Source organism: Galleria mellonella, unplaced genomic scaffold (genome assembly GCF_026898425.1).
Source record: "Galleria mellonella isolate WM207_F2 unplaced genomic scaffold, CSIRO_AGI_GalMel_v1 utg40, whole genome shotgun sequence".
NCBI lineage: Eukaryota > Metazoa > Arthropoda > Insecta > Lepidoptera > Pyralidae > Galleria > Galleria mellonella.
Window position 1 is genome coordinate 7489571 of NW_026442094.1, and position 21066 is coordinate 7510636.

General features: G+C 34.0%; 1 protein-coding gene across 13 annotated transcripts in view; it reads left to right on the plus strand.

Annotated features, from left to right (window-relative positions):
- Nucleotides 1–21066, plus strand: part of LOC113510490 (protein tipE) — a 33045-nt gene continuing 11979 nt past the window's right edge. For 2 of the 13 annotated variants that reach the window (XM_052898077.1, XM_052898088.1), the window contains exons 1-2: nucleotides 7–356; nucleotides 14651–15819. In XM_052898077.1, the coding sequence (XP_052754037.1) occupies nucleotides 14870–15819 (950 nt within the window). In that variant the 5' untranslated portion in view covers nucleotides 7–356; nucleotides 14651–14869. Of the gene's footprint in view, nucleotides 378–14650; nucleotides 15820–21066 lie in introns of all 13 variants that reach the window. The other 11 variants (XM_052898085.1, XM_052898086.1, XM_052898084.1 and 8 more) reach the window with 11 other exon arrangements.

Sequence of the window (21066 nt, forward strand, 5' to 3'; positions counted from 1 at the left end):
CTGAGTCGCGGGGTCGTACCGACGTCTAACTATAAATTAAGACGTTTATCGAAAAGGAACACATCAAAGACGTTTATAATTTAATAACACAATGGTCTAGTGTTCAAATAATAGTGTTTACATATATTTCTTTTCAGTAAAGTTTTCGGTGTGGCATTTCAAGCGCCTGTGAAAGAGTAGCTTTGTTGGGCTGGTTTACTTAATCTATGCTTCTATTTCTGGTCTGCACGACACATTTGTAATATTCGCCCCATTTGTATCCCATTTAGTGTATTGGCTTTGTTGATTTATTTTATTATAAATTGGATCAATCAATATGTGTTAAGCATCAAATGTCTGCATTATGGCAGAATTGCGTAAGTTTAATGTAAAATAAGGTTGTGGTTTTGAACAATTTATATTTAGAACGTGAACGTTTCGAAAATTAAAATTGTTTTGTTTTTAGAAATGAACGTTGATTGTTACATAAACGGTTCGAATGGTGACAGGATTCCAATTTTGAAATATAAAAAACTATTATTGCTGATACATTCGATAGCATGGATGGTATTTATACAATTCGTGCTATCAGTTATACAGTTAGTGTTACGGGTTACACTAGAGGCCGTTAAAATTAGTATAACTCGAACCTATGACGTCACAGCGGTTTCTTTGCTTTGAGGTTAGGTTATGTAATAGTACTTTAATATAAGACTAGTTATATATGGATATATTTATAAAATTTACTATTTATATTTACATTACATATTTTTACACGATTTCGTGTAATATTTTTTCTATATTTATGTCAAAAGGAACCTTCATTAATAATAATAACAAAATTTGTAGTCACATTTTAAAACACACAAATATCGGTTCGTACAGCTAATAGAATAAAAAAAATTAATAATTAAGGACAATAAATAAATAAAGTTTTAAGAGTGTGTCAGAACGACTTAGCAAACAGAGTGAATGATTTATAACGATACTTATGTTTACCGATTACTTTGGTTGTTATCTGAGAATAGATTTAATATATTAATATAAAAATAATGAAAAGTTTTACGAATTAAATTAATATACGCATATTAACAAAAATGTTGGCAATTTTGTAAATTAATTCGTATATATGACAAAAAAATGATTACCAAAAAAATATGTGTCAACCAAAAGTAAATCACTTTAAGCTTATTGAATTTTGGACAATATTTCAAAATTTTACTCTGAACTCTAATTACAAGATACTTCTTTTCTTTTTTTTAATAAATTATCTTAAATATTAAATATATATATAGAGTTATTTTTATATAAGTAGGTAGTAAGCTACCGTGTGGTTCCAGCATGGAATAAGCCACCCCTTCCTTTCTTAAAAGTATCATAAAAGGCGATTAAGGGAATTTAATTGGTCGAGAGATGGGCAGTGTCCCTCCAAAGCCTAACTGCGGTTGCCAATTCGCCTGCCAAGCGTGTTACTGTAAAACTCCCCTTTATGGGCGAGGCCTATACTCAGCAGTGGATAATTAATGGATGGTATGATGATGATGATGAAGTAGGTAGTAAATCTTCTTGAAACTAGATGAAAAAACAATTACTTAATTAAAAAAAAAACTATTTTTTTTTCTCCTCAAACTCATTTTTTTTTCTAAAATAGGATTTCTAAAACCAAAACAGCCAAATCTTTGTGTAATATAGATAAAAACTTATTACGCCGACCCCAAATAATAATTGCAATAAGGGTAGGAAAATAACGATAGGACTTCTAAAACCAATAAGGTTCATTATAAATAAATCTTAGATAATAATACAAAAATACTCAATGAAATGTAAAGAATGACAATGTTAATGGTTTTTTGATTATTACTTTGATCATTAGTTAAAGATAATTACAGCTACGGAACCATGTAAATGCAGGGCGTTCTACCTATACCTCCCATCGTTGAAACCGGAATAAGCAATCCGATCACCCATCTTTAAAGGAAAATATAATTTATTTGTCATTGATTGTTACTAGAGATCTAATAGCCTCATTGCTATCAATAAACCTTATCAGGTCGACCTCCACGTGGTTCCCCTGAAAACTATCGTTGTTAAATCTTATCATCATTGTGATGGACTAATTAACCTGTATTTATCCTCACCTATCATCTCTTACTGGTGCTTCGCCAGAATATACTGATAGTGCAACCTGGGTTACTAGGTTTTGACCTAGAAAAAAACCCAATGCGGTTTCCAAACGTCTTCTATATACAGATAACAATAAATTTGCATGCTAACACACCTTATCAGTACAACACATTATTATTTGGAAATGTTTAAGGCATATTTCATTAAATTTTTTCGCCAGATAACAGTCAAAATTTAATATAAATTGAATTTAATATTTAATCTGTCAAAGTTTGCAACAAAAAGCGCGTGAATAATAATAAAAAATAAAAATATACATTTTTAAGCCTCATGGCTTAGGGTATTCGAAATTTAAACACATAAAAAGATAATTTGTAAAACGGCACTGTTCTTACATCGACAAAACTGGAAAATACATCTATGCAACCAATTAAAACTATGAGCACGACAAAATAAACTAATTTTTACAGCGTTGTACATGTAGTGTTGTACTTATAATACCTCTGTCTATAATATTGATATTGATATACATAATAATATATTATGCTATTTTACAGTAGAAAATATTCTAATTCAATAAATTGGTTACATAGAATTTATACAAAAAAAAAAATATTCAAAGTAAGCAAGTCCTGATTACAATCTTTTTTTTAATTGCGTAGTTGTATAAATTATTGTAATATTCTTCTTTGTTGACTGCAGTCATAAACAATTTTATTTTTACATTTTTATTTTTAGTGATATATCTATGTTTCTGCTATTCTGTCCTTATTTTGTCCGCTTTATTTCTTTAATCTAAATCTATGGTCTAAAACACGGTCAGATTGCTGCAAGATTCATTCATTTTCCTCGTCATCATAATCAAATCAATGACAATTTCATGTTAATGACTGTTGGCACTTAATGGAGGTTTGAACACACATTGATAATTTCACAAATATTTGATAATAATGTCTATCGATTTAATATTTCACTATTGATCCCTAAAAATGTGGAATCACAGATAAGCAATAAGTCAGACTCGCCCCGTACGCGCCGTGATATTGCCAGCGGGAGCCAGCTGTATGCTTATTACGAATAGAAAGAAACACAAAGATCAAGACAGCGGTGACTCAACAAAACTTAGTTTATGGACGTGTCAAAGCAAAAAGTCGCATTTGTACATTTTAGCCATAGACTAGTTATTACCCGCGACATCACGTGGTTAGGATATGTAGTTTGATGAAGTTAAAAAATAAGCTGTCTCGTCTTTTATCTCAAACAGTACGTGTATATAAAATTTCGTGACGATTGGTTAAACCGTTAAGACGCTAAATGATTACAAACGAACAAACTTATTTAGAAATATAATGAAAGAAAGAAATCTCTGTGCATCTTCTACCGAATTTATCATGGGGAGTGCTCTGAAGAATTGTTCGGATTGATACCTGCTGCTGATTTTCACCATCGTACAACCCGCCATAAACTAAAATTTCATCCCAACCATCTGGACGAGTGGCGGTCCTCCACCGTGCGTTTTTCAAGGCACTTTCTCCCACGCACAACCACTCTTTGGAATCAACTTCCAGCAGCAGTATTTCCGAACCGATACGACAACATAACCTTCAAGAAAAGAGCATATTCCTTTTTAAAAGGCCGGCAGCACACCTGCAATGCCGTAGGTGTTGTGGGTGATTATGGGCGGCGGTAGTCACTTACCATCAGGTGAGCCGCATGCTCGTTTGCCCCCTGTGTTGTAAAAAAAAAAAAAAAGAAATATTTTCGTTCAAGTAAACTTAGATTTAAGCAATTTTGAATAGTCATTGTTTCATTGTATTATCGCCCATTCGAAACAAAATTTCAGCCAAAAAGAAGGAAAGAAAGGGATGGCCTATTCTATGCCGGGACCACACGGCAAATTCTTCATAAGAAAGTATCAGATCTTTTGTTTTATACAACTAAGAAACACGAATGGGACAGAGGTACCCAAGCAATCGACTTTTGTACAAAGTCTCCTCCCTTCTTTTCATTTAAGAGTTCCCTCTTGTCGGTGCAACTAATTCATGCATCTTCTTCCAGCCAGCTCTATCTCAGGCCATATCCTTGACCTCTCTATACGACATGACACCTAGTGTTTCTTTTATCTGTCCCATGTAGTTATCCCTCGGTCTTCCCCTTCCTCTTTTTTTAAAAAATCTTCATGTCGTATAAGATGGCTGAGCATTTTCTATTCTTCAAAGTTTGTGAAAAGAATAATCTGAAATAATTTCAGTTTTTTTAAAACATATTTGAATATTACAGGAAAAAAATAAAATAATGTTTCTAACTAGAATAATTTTTGATAAAAAAAAAAATATCAAAAAACCTCCAAAAACAAACACAGTTGTGCGGTTCAAGTTTTAACCAAAAAATATGACTCTAAATAAGCAATCACGAATTGCAGTATCAATAATATTCTATAAAATATCTATTTCATATAAGAAAAGCCGAAATCTATCTGCAGAACCCTCGGCGCGTGAATCCAACCCGTGCCTGACCTTTTTATTCGACATGTTCGAACCGATGTGCCGCCGGCCTTTATTATTTTCCTACCGACAGACGTTCTGGAGAAAAAAATGTGCAAAGAAAGACTGACAACAAATCTTTTTTTACTTTTCAATGTACGAAATACTAAAATGTGGCCAAATATATAATAGTATACATATATATATATATGAGTGTACCGGAAACATTTGACTTTTCCTTCAAACAGAATTTATCTGATAAATATCGCCTTTTTCGCCTACTCGTTGTATATCTGTTTTGTCAACATCACATTCGTTATTTTCTTTACACGCCCTAATAAACGTATTAGGGGGGAAAGGGATCATTAGTAAAAGGGTCCAACAGTCTCACTGCCAGCAAAATACCCTATCAGGTCAACCCCCACGCGGTTCCCCTGGTTAATTCTTGTTGAATCCATCAGCATGGGCCAACTGACCTGCTTTCATCCTCACTTATCACCACTTACTGGTGTCCCGCCAGCGTATACCGATAGCGCAGGCGGGGTTGCCATTCCATATTCATCCATTTAAATAAAATCAACATAGTATAGTTCTTTGTAATTTTTAAATGGACACAATATTTCTAAAAACTCATTCCGCATTGTATTAGGCTGATCGTACATTGGCAAACATCGTGCGACCGGTTGTTGCTTAAGCTACTACTCACACGCTACTTTTTTATTTTAATCATTGTCAATGTTGAATCATTCATACCCTGTATATCATCTCTTTAAATGGTCCATACAGCGACCGTTAGATTGAATTATTTATTAATTCCCTTATTCATAAAAATGTCAATTGTCAAAGGTTTCATAAACCAATTTTAGATATTGAAGTGCTTCATCTTTTTCTTTTGCGCCAAATTCTTAATTTGAAATAATGTTTCAAAACACTCTAATAGTTTAAATAGGTTTGTAGTAGGTGTTAATGTTTACGAATAAGGCGTTAATAGTTCAAATTTGAAAAGAAATTAAAATAAAAACTTTACAAAAATACAAATAACTTTATTTTGTTTGAAAAGTGGTGTAAAGGATGGTACATAATATTTAAATATTGTTTACACTTTTCACCAGAATCTGACGTACAAAATTTGTTTAAATGTACTACTATCCTATGATACGAACACAAAACAAAACCGAATGTCACATTTTTTTCTTTTATTTCAAATAAATAACCTCTTTTTACAAAAATTATAACACCATTAAGCGTAAAAAGCGTAAAATCACTATATTCAAGCAGCAATTTTTTAAATTATAAAGAAATCCAAGTGATATGAGTATTTATAATTATTTAATAGTACAGTCTATTAGCTAATAAAGCAATAGTTGCATATTGTGCGATCACCTTTAGAATTACATTAGCAAACACAGTCTGTTAGCTTCATTGCATATATTATTAACGTAAACGTGTTTTAACGTTTACGTCTATTCACTCATAGGCTTGATATTTACAGCCGTTCTAAGTATCCATTCTGACAAACAGACGAACAACGGAGTAATCTAAATCAAATGATCTGTATAAGGTCCTAGTAAGTTTTATATGCCCTGTAGTTCTGGTATCGAATAGGCCACCCCTTGCCTTAATGGTCATGAAATGGGCAGCAGTGTCACGCTTAAAACATTACCAAAGACTAACTGCGGATTGGCAGGCGGATTGAAAATTACTGGTAAATCCCCCAGTTTGTGGGAGGCCTATGCTCAGCAGTGGACAGTTAATGGCTGATATGATGATGATGATGATGAAGTTTTATATATGATGAAAATAAAATCGTTAATATCCTATAAAGATAGTGTTTTTCCAGTATTACTGATCATTTTCCCCAAAGAAATATATTGTTTAGACTTCCACCCTATCACGTTCAGCTGTTAAGTTAGTGAGGGATTTGAAATTTTTTTCTCCTTTTTGAATTTTCGATACACGGAATTTTTGTTTTAATATATTATATACCAGCGACCCGGCTCGATAAACGATAATATGTACCTTTTGTTACTTTCTGATAATGCGTCTTTTCACTTGTCAATGAATTTTTAAAATCTCGTCGAGTAGTTTTAATTTAGAGTTTATCCATTACAAACAAACAAACAAATCTTTCCTCTATATAATAGATATATTTCAAGAGTTTAACAAAAACAAAACATAATAAAAAAAAATTAAAAACCATAACAGAACTAGAAAGTACTATGCTTATCTCATTCTATTGTTGGATTCAGACCTTGACCATCTAAGAAACCCAGTCAGCTATTCTGGCTAGATCGATAGCGGCTGGATTTCTGCCCAGGCAGACTGTCTGGCGTCAGATCTAAGTATTAATGGGGCCCCATTTACAGCGTAAGCAAGTTTATGATTTAAATAAATGAGAATTAACGCGATAATTTAAATTCCAGTTTTGAATTTTGAAATGTTATTATATGTCAACTTTGGCACTTCTGACTTAGGTCAAAAGGAGTAAAGAAACTCATTATTTCTATAAAAAAACAAAGCTATATTTTTTATTTATTTTTTTGCATATATTAAAAAATAGATAATAAGGTAGATAGATATATAATTTATTTGCATTACTTACAGCACACAAACAACAACAGATATATACAAAAAAAAAGGAAAATAAATAAAAGAAGTAACATATTTCTTCATTTTGTAAATATTATTAACTGATATTTATTTAATTAATTAATTTAAATATAATTATTGATTAATAGATTGATGACAATTAATGAAAATTTTCAAATATTTCTAACATTCAATATCATATTTCTAAATCGAAAGGACAAGCGTGCGGATGCTCTCTAATCAGTTGTATTATTTATATTTGTTACTTCATAACTCCGTCATTTATAAATAGATATGGAAAATTCTTATTTTATCTGAAAGCATATATATTCAGATTTGTGTTGTAGAAATTTTATCAAAATCGGTTTAGTAGTTCATTCTAAAATTTAAGTTTTACCACGATTGAATACGGTTATTATTTGTAGAACACACAATAACCGACTTTAACCAGATATATTTACTAATTGAAATAACAAATAGCTTATTCTTCCCCATCCAATATAGTACGTGTGTACCAAATTTCATAGTGATTGAATAAGCCGTTAAAGCGTTATAAGGTAAAAAACAAACAACGACACCGCGTCACACACCGTGAGGATTAAACCAGCGATTTTCAATCGAAGTACGAATCGTTACAATAATCGCCATGTGTATGCACAGCTTACATTCCAAATAAATAACAGTGTTCTGAACTAGGAAGCTGTACGTTGATTTTGATATAGTTTTATATATATATATATCTGCCCGTCTGTGGGGAAAGGGTTGTTAGTAATGCGGACTATCAGTCCCATAGCTAGCAATGTACCCTATCAGGTCGACCTCCACGTGGTCCCTCCTGGAAACCATCGTGCTGAATTCCAGATATATTAATTACGATGAACTAATGGTATACGCCGGCGGGGCACCAGTGAGGGATGATAGGTGAGAATGAAAAGGCAGGTCAGTTAGCCCATCGTGATAAATACATATGGAATTCAGCACGACGGTTTTCAAGGTGAACCACGGGGATGTCGACCTGATAGGGTACATGTCGATAATGGCTGGAAATATCTATAAAATTCTCGTGTCACGGTGTTTGTTAGCAAACTCCTCTGAAACGGCTTTACCGATTTTTATGAAATTTTGCATGCATATCGGGTAGGTCTGAGAATCGGCCAACATCTATTGTTCATATCCCTCAATGATAAGGGTGACCTACCCCTAATTTTTTTTTTATTTTTTAACAATTTTTTTTATTTTTATTTTATTATGATTTAGCATTCAAAATTACATACAAATTCAAATTTTCACCCTTTTACGATCAACCCCTGTTTTTTAATCGCGATTTTTATATACCGCAATAGGGTTGTAAGATGGCAATCGAATATAATAATTGTAGTACGATAAATTTTCACGTATAGTTCCCGAAATAATTAATGTTTATAGTAAAACAACGTTTGCCAAGTCATTTAAGGTTTTTTTTTATTTAAGGTAATTGAAGTCGAACTTATTAAAGTCGATTGAAATATTTGATTTAAATTTAGAATGGCACTGCAAAATGGATTCGACAAAATTTACATGACGACTCCATACAGGCAAAGGTAGTATAGGACGATCCCCCCCCTCCCGACCCCATTGGACTGATCGATGGACGCAGGTGGCACGGGACCGTTCCTTATGGCAGGACATAGGGAAGGCTTATGTTCAGCAATAGAGAGTTAACGGCTGATATGATGACGATGAAACCAATATAGAAATACATCTGCAGGTCTATTATTGAAGCCAATTTCAATATTAATTTTGGTCTATTCTAATGTTTTTCAACCTTTTTCATGATACGACCCAACTAGTATAAAAAAATATTTCGTGACCCCGGACTTATTTTTTTTTTGTTAATTTGTATTTACATACAAATGATTTAGTTATCATTATTCTTAATAAATTCTTAATAAATCTATCTTTATAACATTGTTTTTTTACTGAGGTAGTTTTCACGATCTCCCCCCCCCCCCCCCCCCCCCAATTAGGCTTCGTGACCTTCCAGGGGCCGATGACAATATTACGGTATATTAAATTAAAAATGACATAAAATACAACTATGTGATAGGTTATAAATCCTAAATATCATATTGATATGTCGAAAAAATATTTAACGTTTGGGTAAAATTCGCATCTGGCAACCCTGTGATCAATCGTAAAAAAAATATTAAAGTTACCAGAGGGAGACTTTGTACAAAAGTCGTTTGCTTGGGTACCTCTGTTCCATTCGTGTTTCAACCGTAAAGCAGTTGTGTTTGCACTGCTGTATTTCAGTTTGAAGGGTGAGAATGAACAGTGAATTTACAAGGTACAGAGGAATAACACCTGAGTCCTCAGGAATAACAACGCATGGGGGGTATCATAGGCGAAATAGTATACTCTATTATATCCATGGTACTGCTCACGTCTATAGGCGACGGTTACCACTTTCCATCAGGTGGGCCGTCAGCTTGTTTGCCATTCTAAGTTGTATAAAAAAAAAACTTCAGAATTACCAAAGTAATCAATGTAACATTCATATAAAAAAAAAAACCAAGCGAATATAAAACCTCCGTGTCCGGGAAGTAACTTGAAAAATCCGCATATACTTACATAAATAATCCCGAAAACATTTTTTCCTCCATCGGATAAAAGCCGGACCGTACTTACTGGACTACTTGGTTCGCCTTTCCTACGACTATGATATTAGCTAATAAATATAAAATACTTATTCATTTTAATGGTATGCACGTCGAAGTGGCACTAGTGGGGGGAGGATTAAGGGGGGGATTGTTAGTTTTAAGGTCTAGTGATATCAACTTTTTATTTATTATTTCAGTCCACTTTCCACTGTTGGACATAAGCCTTCCATATGAGGGAGTGTTTTCCCAGTAGTTGCCACACTTGGCAGACGGATTGGTAACCGCAGTTTAGCTTTTGGTGATGTTTTAAAACGGACGCTACTGCCTATCCCTCGTCCTCCCTTAGTCGCCTCTTAAGTTACCCACGGGAAAGGAAGTGGTGGCCCATTCTATACCGGGACAACAGAGATATCAACTTGCGGTCTTATATATATTGCGGTTAGCAAAATACCCTGTCAGGTTATTCCCCATGTGGTCACTGCTGTAAACCATCGTCGTTAACGTTTGATGGGTCAATTGATCTAACTTCTTGGTCACATACAGCGCGGTTTCTGAGATGTTTCCTCCCACGAACACTCAGGTTATGGAATGAGCTCCCTGCCGAGGTTTTCCCAAGAGCCTACAACATGGGGTTCTTCAAAAGTGGGGTAAAGAGGTTTCTTTAAGGTCGGCAACGCACGCGTAATACCTCTGATATTGCAGGCGTTCATAGGCTACGGGAACCACTTACCATCAAGTGGGCCGTATGCTTGTTTGCCACCTCAGTGGTATAAAAAAAAAACTTCATTCTCATTTATTTATTTGTTTAAAAATTACTCACCACACTTACAGTATTCCAAAACGTGTAGTGAGCTTATAGGTTTATTTTACAAACTTAAAAATTTTAAAAAACCTTTTAAAAATATATCTATTTTGTCATTAAATATATATAAATATCAATATCTCATCTGTCATTCCACAGTGGTACGCTATCCAGCGCATTCCAATAGCGTATACCAATAGCATACGTTAATATCTCTATACGATCACCATATCGTTTGGTAGACAGTTTGATAATATAGTTATTTCTTTGGTGACATTTTAAGAGGGACGTAATTTTAAGTCATTGTCAGCAGTTATAGAAACTATGATATATATATATATATATATATATATATATATATATATATATATATATATATATATATATATTTACATTTTCTATTTAATAATTTTTAAACGTCATGCGTAACTACTTGTATTTGTTAGAAAGTAAGAAAGAAATAATTTATTTAAAGAATTATTCTTGTACTTGAGCTTAAACTTTGATTATGATCACGTATTGTATTCTGTAATAAAGATAAGAAAAACAAACCAATATCTGCATAAAGTAGCCAGCTTTTTAACATATTGTAAAAACGTATAAAACTGTCTTATAAATTATAAATAAATAAATAAATATAGAAAATATGCGTAAAATATTCTAAAAAAAAAATATAGATGAATTGAATATGTTCTAAAGCCGTTCCAATTTATAATTAAAAAACATTTTTAAGTGTCACTTGTTCATTTTTTCATTCATTCAATCTCTAATATCTAAAGTTTAGAAAGGGTTTTATTATAATGGTCAGAAGTTTTTAAAATATTACTCAGTAGGTACCGTTTATTAATCCGGCTATCCTTATAATTGGGCAGGATGGCCGTAAATCACAGGAACTACCCTCGGGAGCTGTATTTCTTGCTCGGAACTTGAGCTGTGAAAATAATGTTAGGAAAAAAACCCGACAATTATTTAATAATAGACAAGGATACGAGTTCTCGTTAACATTAAAACCACAACAAAACGAGATATTATATATTTAACGGGCATTTAATTTATTAAAATAACGTTTCTGCTATTAATTTTGTACTAAATTAAGTACTTTGCGCGCGCCATTTGTTTACCAAGTCAGTCTAGTATTTTTTCTTTTGTTATTTGATTTTAAGTAGTTAATACTCTTTCTCTAACAAACTGGCGCCACTTGTTCGATTTATATTAATTTTGCTTTTTTGTTTATTTCATAGAAAACCGAATAAAAGGAGGAAAAAAATAAGGACTTACTGTATTTCTTCTACTGTCTTTTCTTTAGAGTAGAATAGAAATCATTTATTCAAATAAACTTACATTGAAGCACTTTTGAAAAGTCATTACATTTTTTTTTAATTTACCGCTCGTTCGGAAAGCTGTCTCATCACAAGAAGAACGAGCAAGAAACTTGCGTGATGCTCTTTTAAATAATTTTATTATTATTTTACATTTTTAAGTTTAATTGTGTGAATACAAACCACCAATTACCACTAATTCAATTAAATACTCAAAAAGAAAAAAAAAATTGAATACATAACCAACTGGTTAAACAATTAATAAGAGGAAATCAGTCATAGTGATTAGAGCAGACCAGTCCCTACAAGCAGCACCCGTTCACGAGTATGACGGATGAGCCAGCCATCACTGCGCTCGACCATATTTTAGGGAGCCCAATGACCCGGCCCACCACGCCGCCACAAGTCTGGACATTTTAGTGAGCATGACTACTCAAAACACTAGACCACGTCAAAGCTACTCACAATTGCCATCTGATAGTTATAGTATTCACATTTTACATAAGAATGCATGCGGCAATTAATACAAAAAAACCGCTACGCTTTCATATTTCTAAAATTAATCAATTAAATCAAGAAAGCAATGAGAAAATAAAATTATAACGTTGTATGCTAATAAACTAATTATTTACTTGATATGTTGTCATCTATGAATTCGTCTATCCTGTAATAGGCTTTCTTACATAAAAATTGTTTAATATAAGATTTGAATTGCCTCTCTGTCAGATTTAATGCAGATTCCGGCAGTTTATTATAAAATCTTATGCAATTACCATAGAATGAATTACTGATTTTGTGCAGACGGCATTTAGGTAAAATAAGCTTATTTATATTGCGTAAGTTTCTACTTGTACAGTCTTTGAGTTTTTTAAAACTCGCTAAGTTCTTCCGTGTATACATAATATTTTCATAAATGTATTGTGAAGTAACTGTGAGGATATTTGAGTCTTTAAAGCACTGACGTAATGACTCTCTTGAACCCATACCATAAATAGAACGTATGGCTCTCTTTTGTAAAACAAATATAGTATTTATATCGGCTGCTTTACCCCACAGCAGTATGCCATAAGACATTATGCTATGGAAATAACTAAAATATACAAGTTTAGCCGTCGCCACGTCTGTTAATTGCCTAATTCTTCTAATTGCAATTTTAGTCCCAGGACACTAGTTTTTAGCCTTTCGATTTTTTTTTCTTTTACACACACCACACGTCATGAGTTCTTGTTCAGCTGTCAAAAAACTAACAATCGCATTGCGTGCAACAGAGGCCGCTTGTAGTTGTACAGCATGAATGGAGAAGGGGGAGTTTTAGAAGGAACACACCACTGATAATTAGCGTCATGTTCAGAAGAATATAGCACGTAACTGAGTGACACCATTTTAATGTTTTTCTTTTTGTTTATTGTTACATATTTTTGTAATTATGTTTGCAAGCACTAAATAAATCGTCACAGTTGTAGAATACTGACGGATCTGACAAATATTACATATAAAGATCCGTCAGTATTCTACGACTATGACGAAATGTTTATTTCTTGCTTTCTTAAAATCTTTACTATTATTATAAATGTAAGTTTGTTATCTTACAGTGCTTCAACGACTCGACCAATCACTATGAAATTTGGTATACACGTACTATATGGGATAGAGAAGAATATAGGGTACTTTTTATAGTTGTACGAAGTTGTGGGTAAAAACTAGTAATATCATTATATGATCATCGTGTCTATAACTGCTGACAATGACTATTAGTCCCTCTTAAAACGTCACCAAAGAAATAACTATATTATCAAACTGCCTACCAAAAGTGGCAACTACCGACCAACCCCGTTCCCCAAGGAAGAGGTTTATATGATGATAATAATGACGATGATGATGGTTATGATGATGATGATTATCATGACGATGATGATGGTTATGATGATGTTGATTATCATGACGATGATGATGTTATGATGATGATTATCATGACGATGATGATGGTTATGATGATGATGATTATCATGACGATGATGATGGTTATGATGATGATGATTATCATGAAGATGATGATGGTTATGATTATGTTGATTATCATGACGATGATGATAGTTATGATGATGATGATTATCATGACGATGATGATGGTTATGATGATGATGATTATCATGACGATGATGATGGTTATGATGATTATTATTATCATGACGATGATGATGGTTATGATGATGATGATTATCATGACGATGATGATGGTTATGCTGACGATTATTTATTATAAAATTAGTTTTAAAAAAATGTATACATTTCAAACAGTTCGGAAAAACCACAGCTGCGATATTTACTTAAAGGGTATTTTTTCCTTCAGAGCGGTAACTCAAAACCAAGGAGTAAATATACGATAGTTATAAATTCCACAAAGTTGCGGGTCGGTAATGGGTAGTATATATTACCCACTAGGTACATAACCGGCTTTCAAACATATACTCGTATATTGATAGGGGAAACACACGTATTCTAATAAAATCTGATGTAGGGATCGTAATGGCGGAGAGGAATATAACATAAAGATTTTGGTTTCCAAAAAAATGCGGTGATTTCGAATGGCAGGAATGGCAACGTATTTAGGATACCATGGGTGAAACAATATATAATATTATTAACTATAGGTAGGCTCTCAGTTTACTTTGTTTTTAATTCAATTTTTTTTTCTCTTGAAACTATCATTAACAGTTCCAAAAATATTAAAATACAGATAACAAAACAATTAAGTAAACCAGCTCATAAAAGCCCGTTCTCCTTTATAGAACAATGTAAATAATCATACGTGAGTAACAATAAGTGCAATATAAACCAATAAAGCGGCTGCAAGACTGATATGATCATACGCATGAAATGACCCAGCCTAGCTGAAACAAGCGCTATGATCGCTACTAGCGACCCCACGCCACCATGGCTGACGAAGAAGTTATACCTCCAACCTTCCAAGAGAAACTACTCTTCTACACAACAGCCAGTTTCGTACTGCTTGCCACGTTCAGCCTCTTCGCCTTTCTGTTCTTAGTGCCGTTCGTGATTGAACCAGCTTTCACGACAATCTTCATGCAATTCGATCCAGTGGCAGCATTATGCGTGACGGCACAAGTGAAGCATTTAGTTGGTGCAAGCAATTGTTCGTGGGCATCTTGCAGGGAAGGTTGCACGAAGGATCTTTTCGAGTGCACCCAGATAAGAGTAAATTATAAACTTGGGGATTACCCAAACATAACAGCGACAGACGTTGAGAACTTAGTGAGAGTGGAGAGAGCACTGAGGAAGGATTACGAGTACGAGAACTACGAATTTTCACCTCCAGAAATGTTCGAAGACAAAGATTTGCCGGACGCGTATCCAACTGGTCTTCAAGGCAACGACTCGGAATGGTACTTCACGGGTGCCCGTCTCTTTCCGAACGTGAAAGGGTGCGGTTACCCGCCCATTTTGAATTGCACCATTTTCTATGGGAAGTACAGACCGTTAGGCAACAACTATACCTGCTACTACAGTCGGGTGGATCCCGGATTAGTGATAACCGAGTTAGATATGTGGCAGAATACACTCAATCTGGTATATGCCATGGCGATACCGATACCTTCTTTCATAATTTCGGTGATATATTTAACGTTTGCGTATTTTAAAATTTACAACACTGAAGAGGAATCTGAGCAGGAACCTCTGAAGAATGATGCCGAGGCAATGGCTACGGGTGATGATGAGAAACCGACGACTCCTGGATCAGACACCTTCAGGGAGGATCTGGCACGATTTGGACATCAATTGAAAATGCAACTAGCTAATGATAATCCAAAGGAAGGCTTCGAATCTAATAGTCCACCAATTTCAAATTCAGCATCGTTATCTGGGTAAGTACTTTGATCTTCTTATTTGGCATGTTAGAAATTATTTGGTTTGTCTCTACTTGAAATAATACAATTTATTTCAAAAGTAAGGAATAATATTTGCATGTGTAGTATAGAATTGAAAGAAGTAGATACATTGTTACCTTAGATTATATAGATAGAGTGTCCCCATAGAAATGCTTCGAGAAAAGCTGGTCAACTTTTTCATGCAATTTTGCGTGATAAATAGTTAAGAGTGATTCCTTTATAATTTATACATCTATTTTGTCTTATAATTTCTGCATCTTTTTAATTTTTTTTTTTTTTTTTTATAGAACTTAGAATGGCAAACAAGCTGACGGCCCACCTGATGGAAAGTGGTATCCGTCGCCTATAGACATGAGCAGTACCATGGACATAACAGAGTATACTGTTTCGCCCATGATACCCCCCATGCGTTGCCATTCCTGAGGACTCAGGTGTTATTCCTCTGTACCCAGTAAATTCACGCCATATCCCACCCTTCAAACCGAAACACAGCCATGCAAACACAACTGCTTCACGGTTGAAACACGAATGGGACAGAGGTACCCAAGCAATCGACTTTTGTACAAAGTCTCCCTCTGGTATAAATATAATGTATAAACATTTATTTTACTTACTAAATAATACATTTTATGCCTAAGTATATAGAATACTGATAAAAAAAACGAATATTTACCAATTATCTGACAAAAAGTTGACCCGTTTTTAAGGCTCGATGCTCTATCTATATAATCTAGGATTATTGCTATTGTATTTTTAATGTGTTGTATAAAAAAAAATACAAGTACTTAAAACACAATCACAGCCGACTGCTGTGATTGTGATGTACTTATATTCTCAAATTCTGGATCTCAAATTCTAGAAGAAACCGTGTGATATGAGAAACCAAACAACGAACGTCTGGCCACACAATCAAGAATACACAAACTTGAGCTAATTAAGAAACAATCTTTTCCTAAATTGCAGCTAGTTATGCAAAAAATACGTACATTACCTGGACCGGAGGGAGACTTTGTACAAAAGTCGATTGCTTGGGTACCTCTGTCCCATTCGTGTTTCAACCGTGAAGCAGTTGTGTTTGCATGGCTGTGTTTCGGTTTGAAGGGTGGGATATGGCGTGAATTTACTGGGCACAGAGAAATAACACCCGAGTCTTCAGAAATGGCAACACATGGAGGGTATCATGGGCAAAATAGTATACTCTATTATGTCCATAGTACTGCTCACGTCTATAGGCGACGGTACCACTTTCCATCAGGTGCGCCGTCAGCTTGTTTGCCATTCTAAGTTGTATAAAAAATAAAAAAACATTTCCTGGACTATTCCTAAGAGACGGCTAATTTGTGCATAATAAGCTCCTATTGGCTTTGCAAAGAATCGAATACGGGACCTCATTTACGAAAAGAAACGCATTCTATTACTACCCATTGAGGTTATCTATAAAGCGATTGACCTATATTTAGAACGTATTAAAATTTATATAAGTTTATGGAAAATACATTATATAATTAGTTATTCAGAAATTGTAACAAACTATCATGCACCAAAATTACTTTATTCTGATAATAGGAGTTCTGTAATACTCTATACTTATAATAAATCTGTAGAGAGGTCAATTCTGTACATGAAATACGAGTATATTTCCAAAATAACTATCAGGGGGTGATTAGTGATCGATACTGATGTCAAAAATGCAATTAGTAAAATTTTTGTCTGTCTGTCTGTCTGTCTGTATGTTTGTTATAGAAACAAAAACTACTCGACGGATTTTAACGAAACTTGGTACAATTATTCTTCATACTCCTGGGCTGCTTACTTTTCATCACACTACGATCAATAGGAACAGAGCAGTGAAGGGAAATGTGTCTGTTACATCAAAACCACTGAACCGTGAGGAAGGACATAGGCTACTTATTTTTTCGAAAAACGACGGAAACACGGACGAAGTCGCGGGCAACAGCTAGTAAATAAATAAATAAACACAGTGTAGGACGACCTCCCACTAAATGGAAAAATAATTACAAATGCATTGCAGGAAGTCAGTAAATGCAGATAGCTGGGCTGTTCCTTATGGCAGTCTACGAGGAAGGTCTTTATTCAGCAGTTGACAATTAACAGCTGAAATAATGTTAATCATCATCATCATCATCATCATCATGTCAGTGGTTAACTGTCCACTGCTGAACGTAAGCCTTCTCCATAAGAGGAGTTAGGAGTAGGAAATAATGTTGATGATTATAGAAAAATAAATATAGATAATGAATCAATATTCGATAACTGAACTGAAATAATTAAACTTTGTAAACTGTCGTTATAAATAAATACCATTAATAGTGGATATAATACTACAATACTATAACTACAGAACAAAATGAAAACTATAAGTCTTTATTGATTTTTTCTATAATTAATATAACATATACAAGGTTAGTGGTAATGGATATACTAGGCCCAAAATCCAGTGGTAATATTCATTCAACTGAATAATATATATCAAGAAGTGAAGTTTACTAGAGGGAGACTTTGTACAAAAGTCGATTGCTTGGGTACCTCTGTCCCATTCGTGTTTCAACCGTGAAGCAGTTGTGTTTGCATAGCTGTGTTTCGGTTTGAAGGGTGGGATATGGCGTGAATTTACTGGGTACAGACGAATAATACCTGAGTCCTCAGGAATGGCAACGCATGGGGGGTATCATGGGGGAAACAGTATACTCTGTGTATGTCCATGGTACTGCTCATGTCTATAGGCGACGGTTACCACTTTCCATCTGGCGGGCCGTCAGTTTGTTTGCCATTCTAAGTTGTATAAAAAAAAGAAAAGATATCCTATTAATACCTATTGCGATATTTTATTGAATGAATGAATGAATATACTTCATTTGCATACTTATACGTATATATATATATATATATATATATATATATATACTATATTATCACCAGAAGGAGACTTTGTACAAAAGTCGTTTGCTTGGGCACCTCTGTCCAAGTGTGTTGAAGGATGGTATATGACAGTGAATTTACAGGGTACAGAGGAATAACACTTCAGTCCTCAGGAATAGTAACGCATGGGGGCTTACATGGGCGAAACAATATACTTATTAATATATTAATGTGAATAGTTAATGAATTTTTTACTTTTTTTCAGTCAACACTAACATTTCGATATTTTGTTTTTATCAATAGCCACTAATTGCATATTATAGAGAACGTCTCGCAGTTTCCAAAATCCTACATTAATTTTCTATACGATCATATCGTCATAGTCGTAGAATACTGACGGATCTGACAAAGATTACATATAAATAAAGATTATTAGTATTGAAAAAAAAAACAGATCCGTCAGTATTCTACGACTATGACGATATAAGTAATTGATTAATTGATTGTCAAATTTAAAATAAATTTTTTGCTTTGATCAACGATAACTTTGCACCAAATCATTATACAGAGCTCATCTAAAGCTCAAATAAAAGTTTATTAAATTTTTCTAAAAGATTCATTTGGTCTAATAATGTTTTTTTTTTCATAATTTCTTTTAATAGATAAATACATAGACCCTCAGATTATTTTAAAGACCAGCAAAAATTTGCAAAAATTTTGTTTCATTGATTTTCGAATAATTACTTGAGAATTGCCGTTACGTTAAAAAATTAATTGTTAATAATTAAATGTTTATATATTTAAAAACTAGGCACTCTGAATTGTAACAATTTACTTTTTTAGATTTTCTATACGACCATTTCTATTTGAGTTATTCTTTGTTGAAAATCATCAAAAAAAATTTGGAATGTTTTTAATATCCCTTGATTTTTGCAAGTAGTGTATTTAAAAAGTTCTGAAGGTTTACTTTACTATCTATACAGAAGTAGTTTCTTTCATTGGAAGTCCGTCGTTTGAAATACATGCGGAATGTTGCGTTGGTTTGGTCATTTGGAGAGGATGGATGAAAGGAGAATTACGAAAGAGACTTATCGAGCAAGAATGAATGGAAGTAGGTAGGGGCCACCCTAGACGGACGTATGTTGACCAAATAGGCGACGTGCTGAAGGAGGGCCAAATTAAAAATACCTCTAACCGGCGAGCGTGTATGAAAAGATTGATGAATGTGGAAGAAGCGAAAGAGGTTTGTTTGAATCGAAGCATTTGGCGTTCCATTGTTTCTGCCTACCCTAATGGGAGACAGGCGTGACAGATATGTATGTATGCGTAAGAAGTAGCAGGGAAAAAGGTAGTCACAGAATAAAACTAAATGTAGGACATTTATACGCTTTGTTGAATACTGCTCTTATAGAGGTAAATAGTAATATTCGAAATGTCTGCAAAATTAGATCAATATGCTTACGAATAAATATTGGGTCATAGTCAGAGGCATTATTTTAATGGAATGAAAATGGAATGGCAGCCTCGCTAACGCTAACGATATACGCAGGTGAGGCCCCAATGATTGATGATAGATGACGATGATATCTGGTCAGTTGACCTATCGTGATGAATTCGACAGGAATTAACTACGAAGGTTTCCAAGGAGGACCACACGGAGCTCGACCTGACAGGGTACCAAAAAATTTCCATAATATTATGGAAAATGGGGAATGTGGAAGCCATTTGACTTTTGTACAAAGTCTCACCAGAGGGAGACTTTGTACAAAAGTCGATTGCTTGGATATCTCTGTCCCACTCGTGTTTCAACCGTGTAGCAGTTGTATTTGCATGGCTGTGTTTCGGTTTGAAGTGTGGGATATGGAGTGAATTTACTATGAAAAATAACCTTGGATAGACGAATGTCTTTATGTGGATGCACAATTATCCCGGATTGTACAAAATAATAGTGCTTCCTTTAAATAGATAGATAGGTTTATTTGCCAGAACATTGTTTTTACAGATCTTGATTTGTTGTGAAGTACAAATGTTCGCCTCATAGTAAAGCATGTAAATTCACTGATGTGTTGGTACAAGTTATAATACTTAACTATTTCAACACTAGCTTTTCCCCGCGACTTCGTCCGCGTTTCCGTCATTTTTCGTAAAATAAATAGCCTATGTCCTTCCTCACGGTTTAATGGTTTTGATGTAACAGACATATTTCCCTTCACTGCTCTGCTCCTATTGATCGTAGCGTGATGAAAAGTATACTATAACCTGCCCAGGTGTATGAAGAATAATTGTACCAAGTTTCGTTAAAATTCGTCGAGTAGTTTTTGTTTCTATAACGAACATACATAC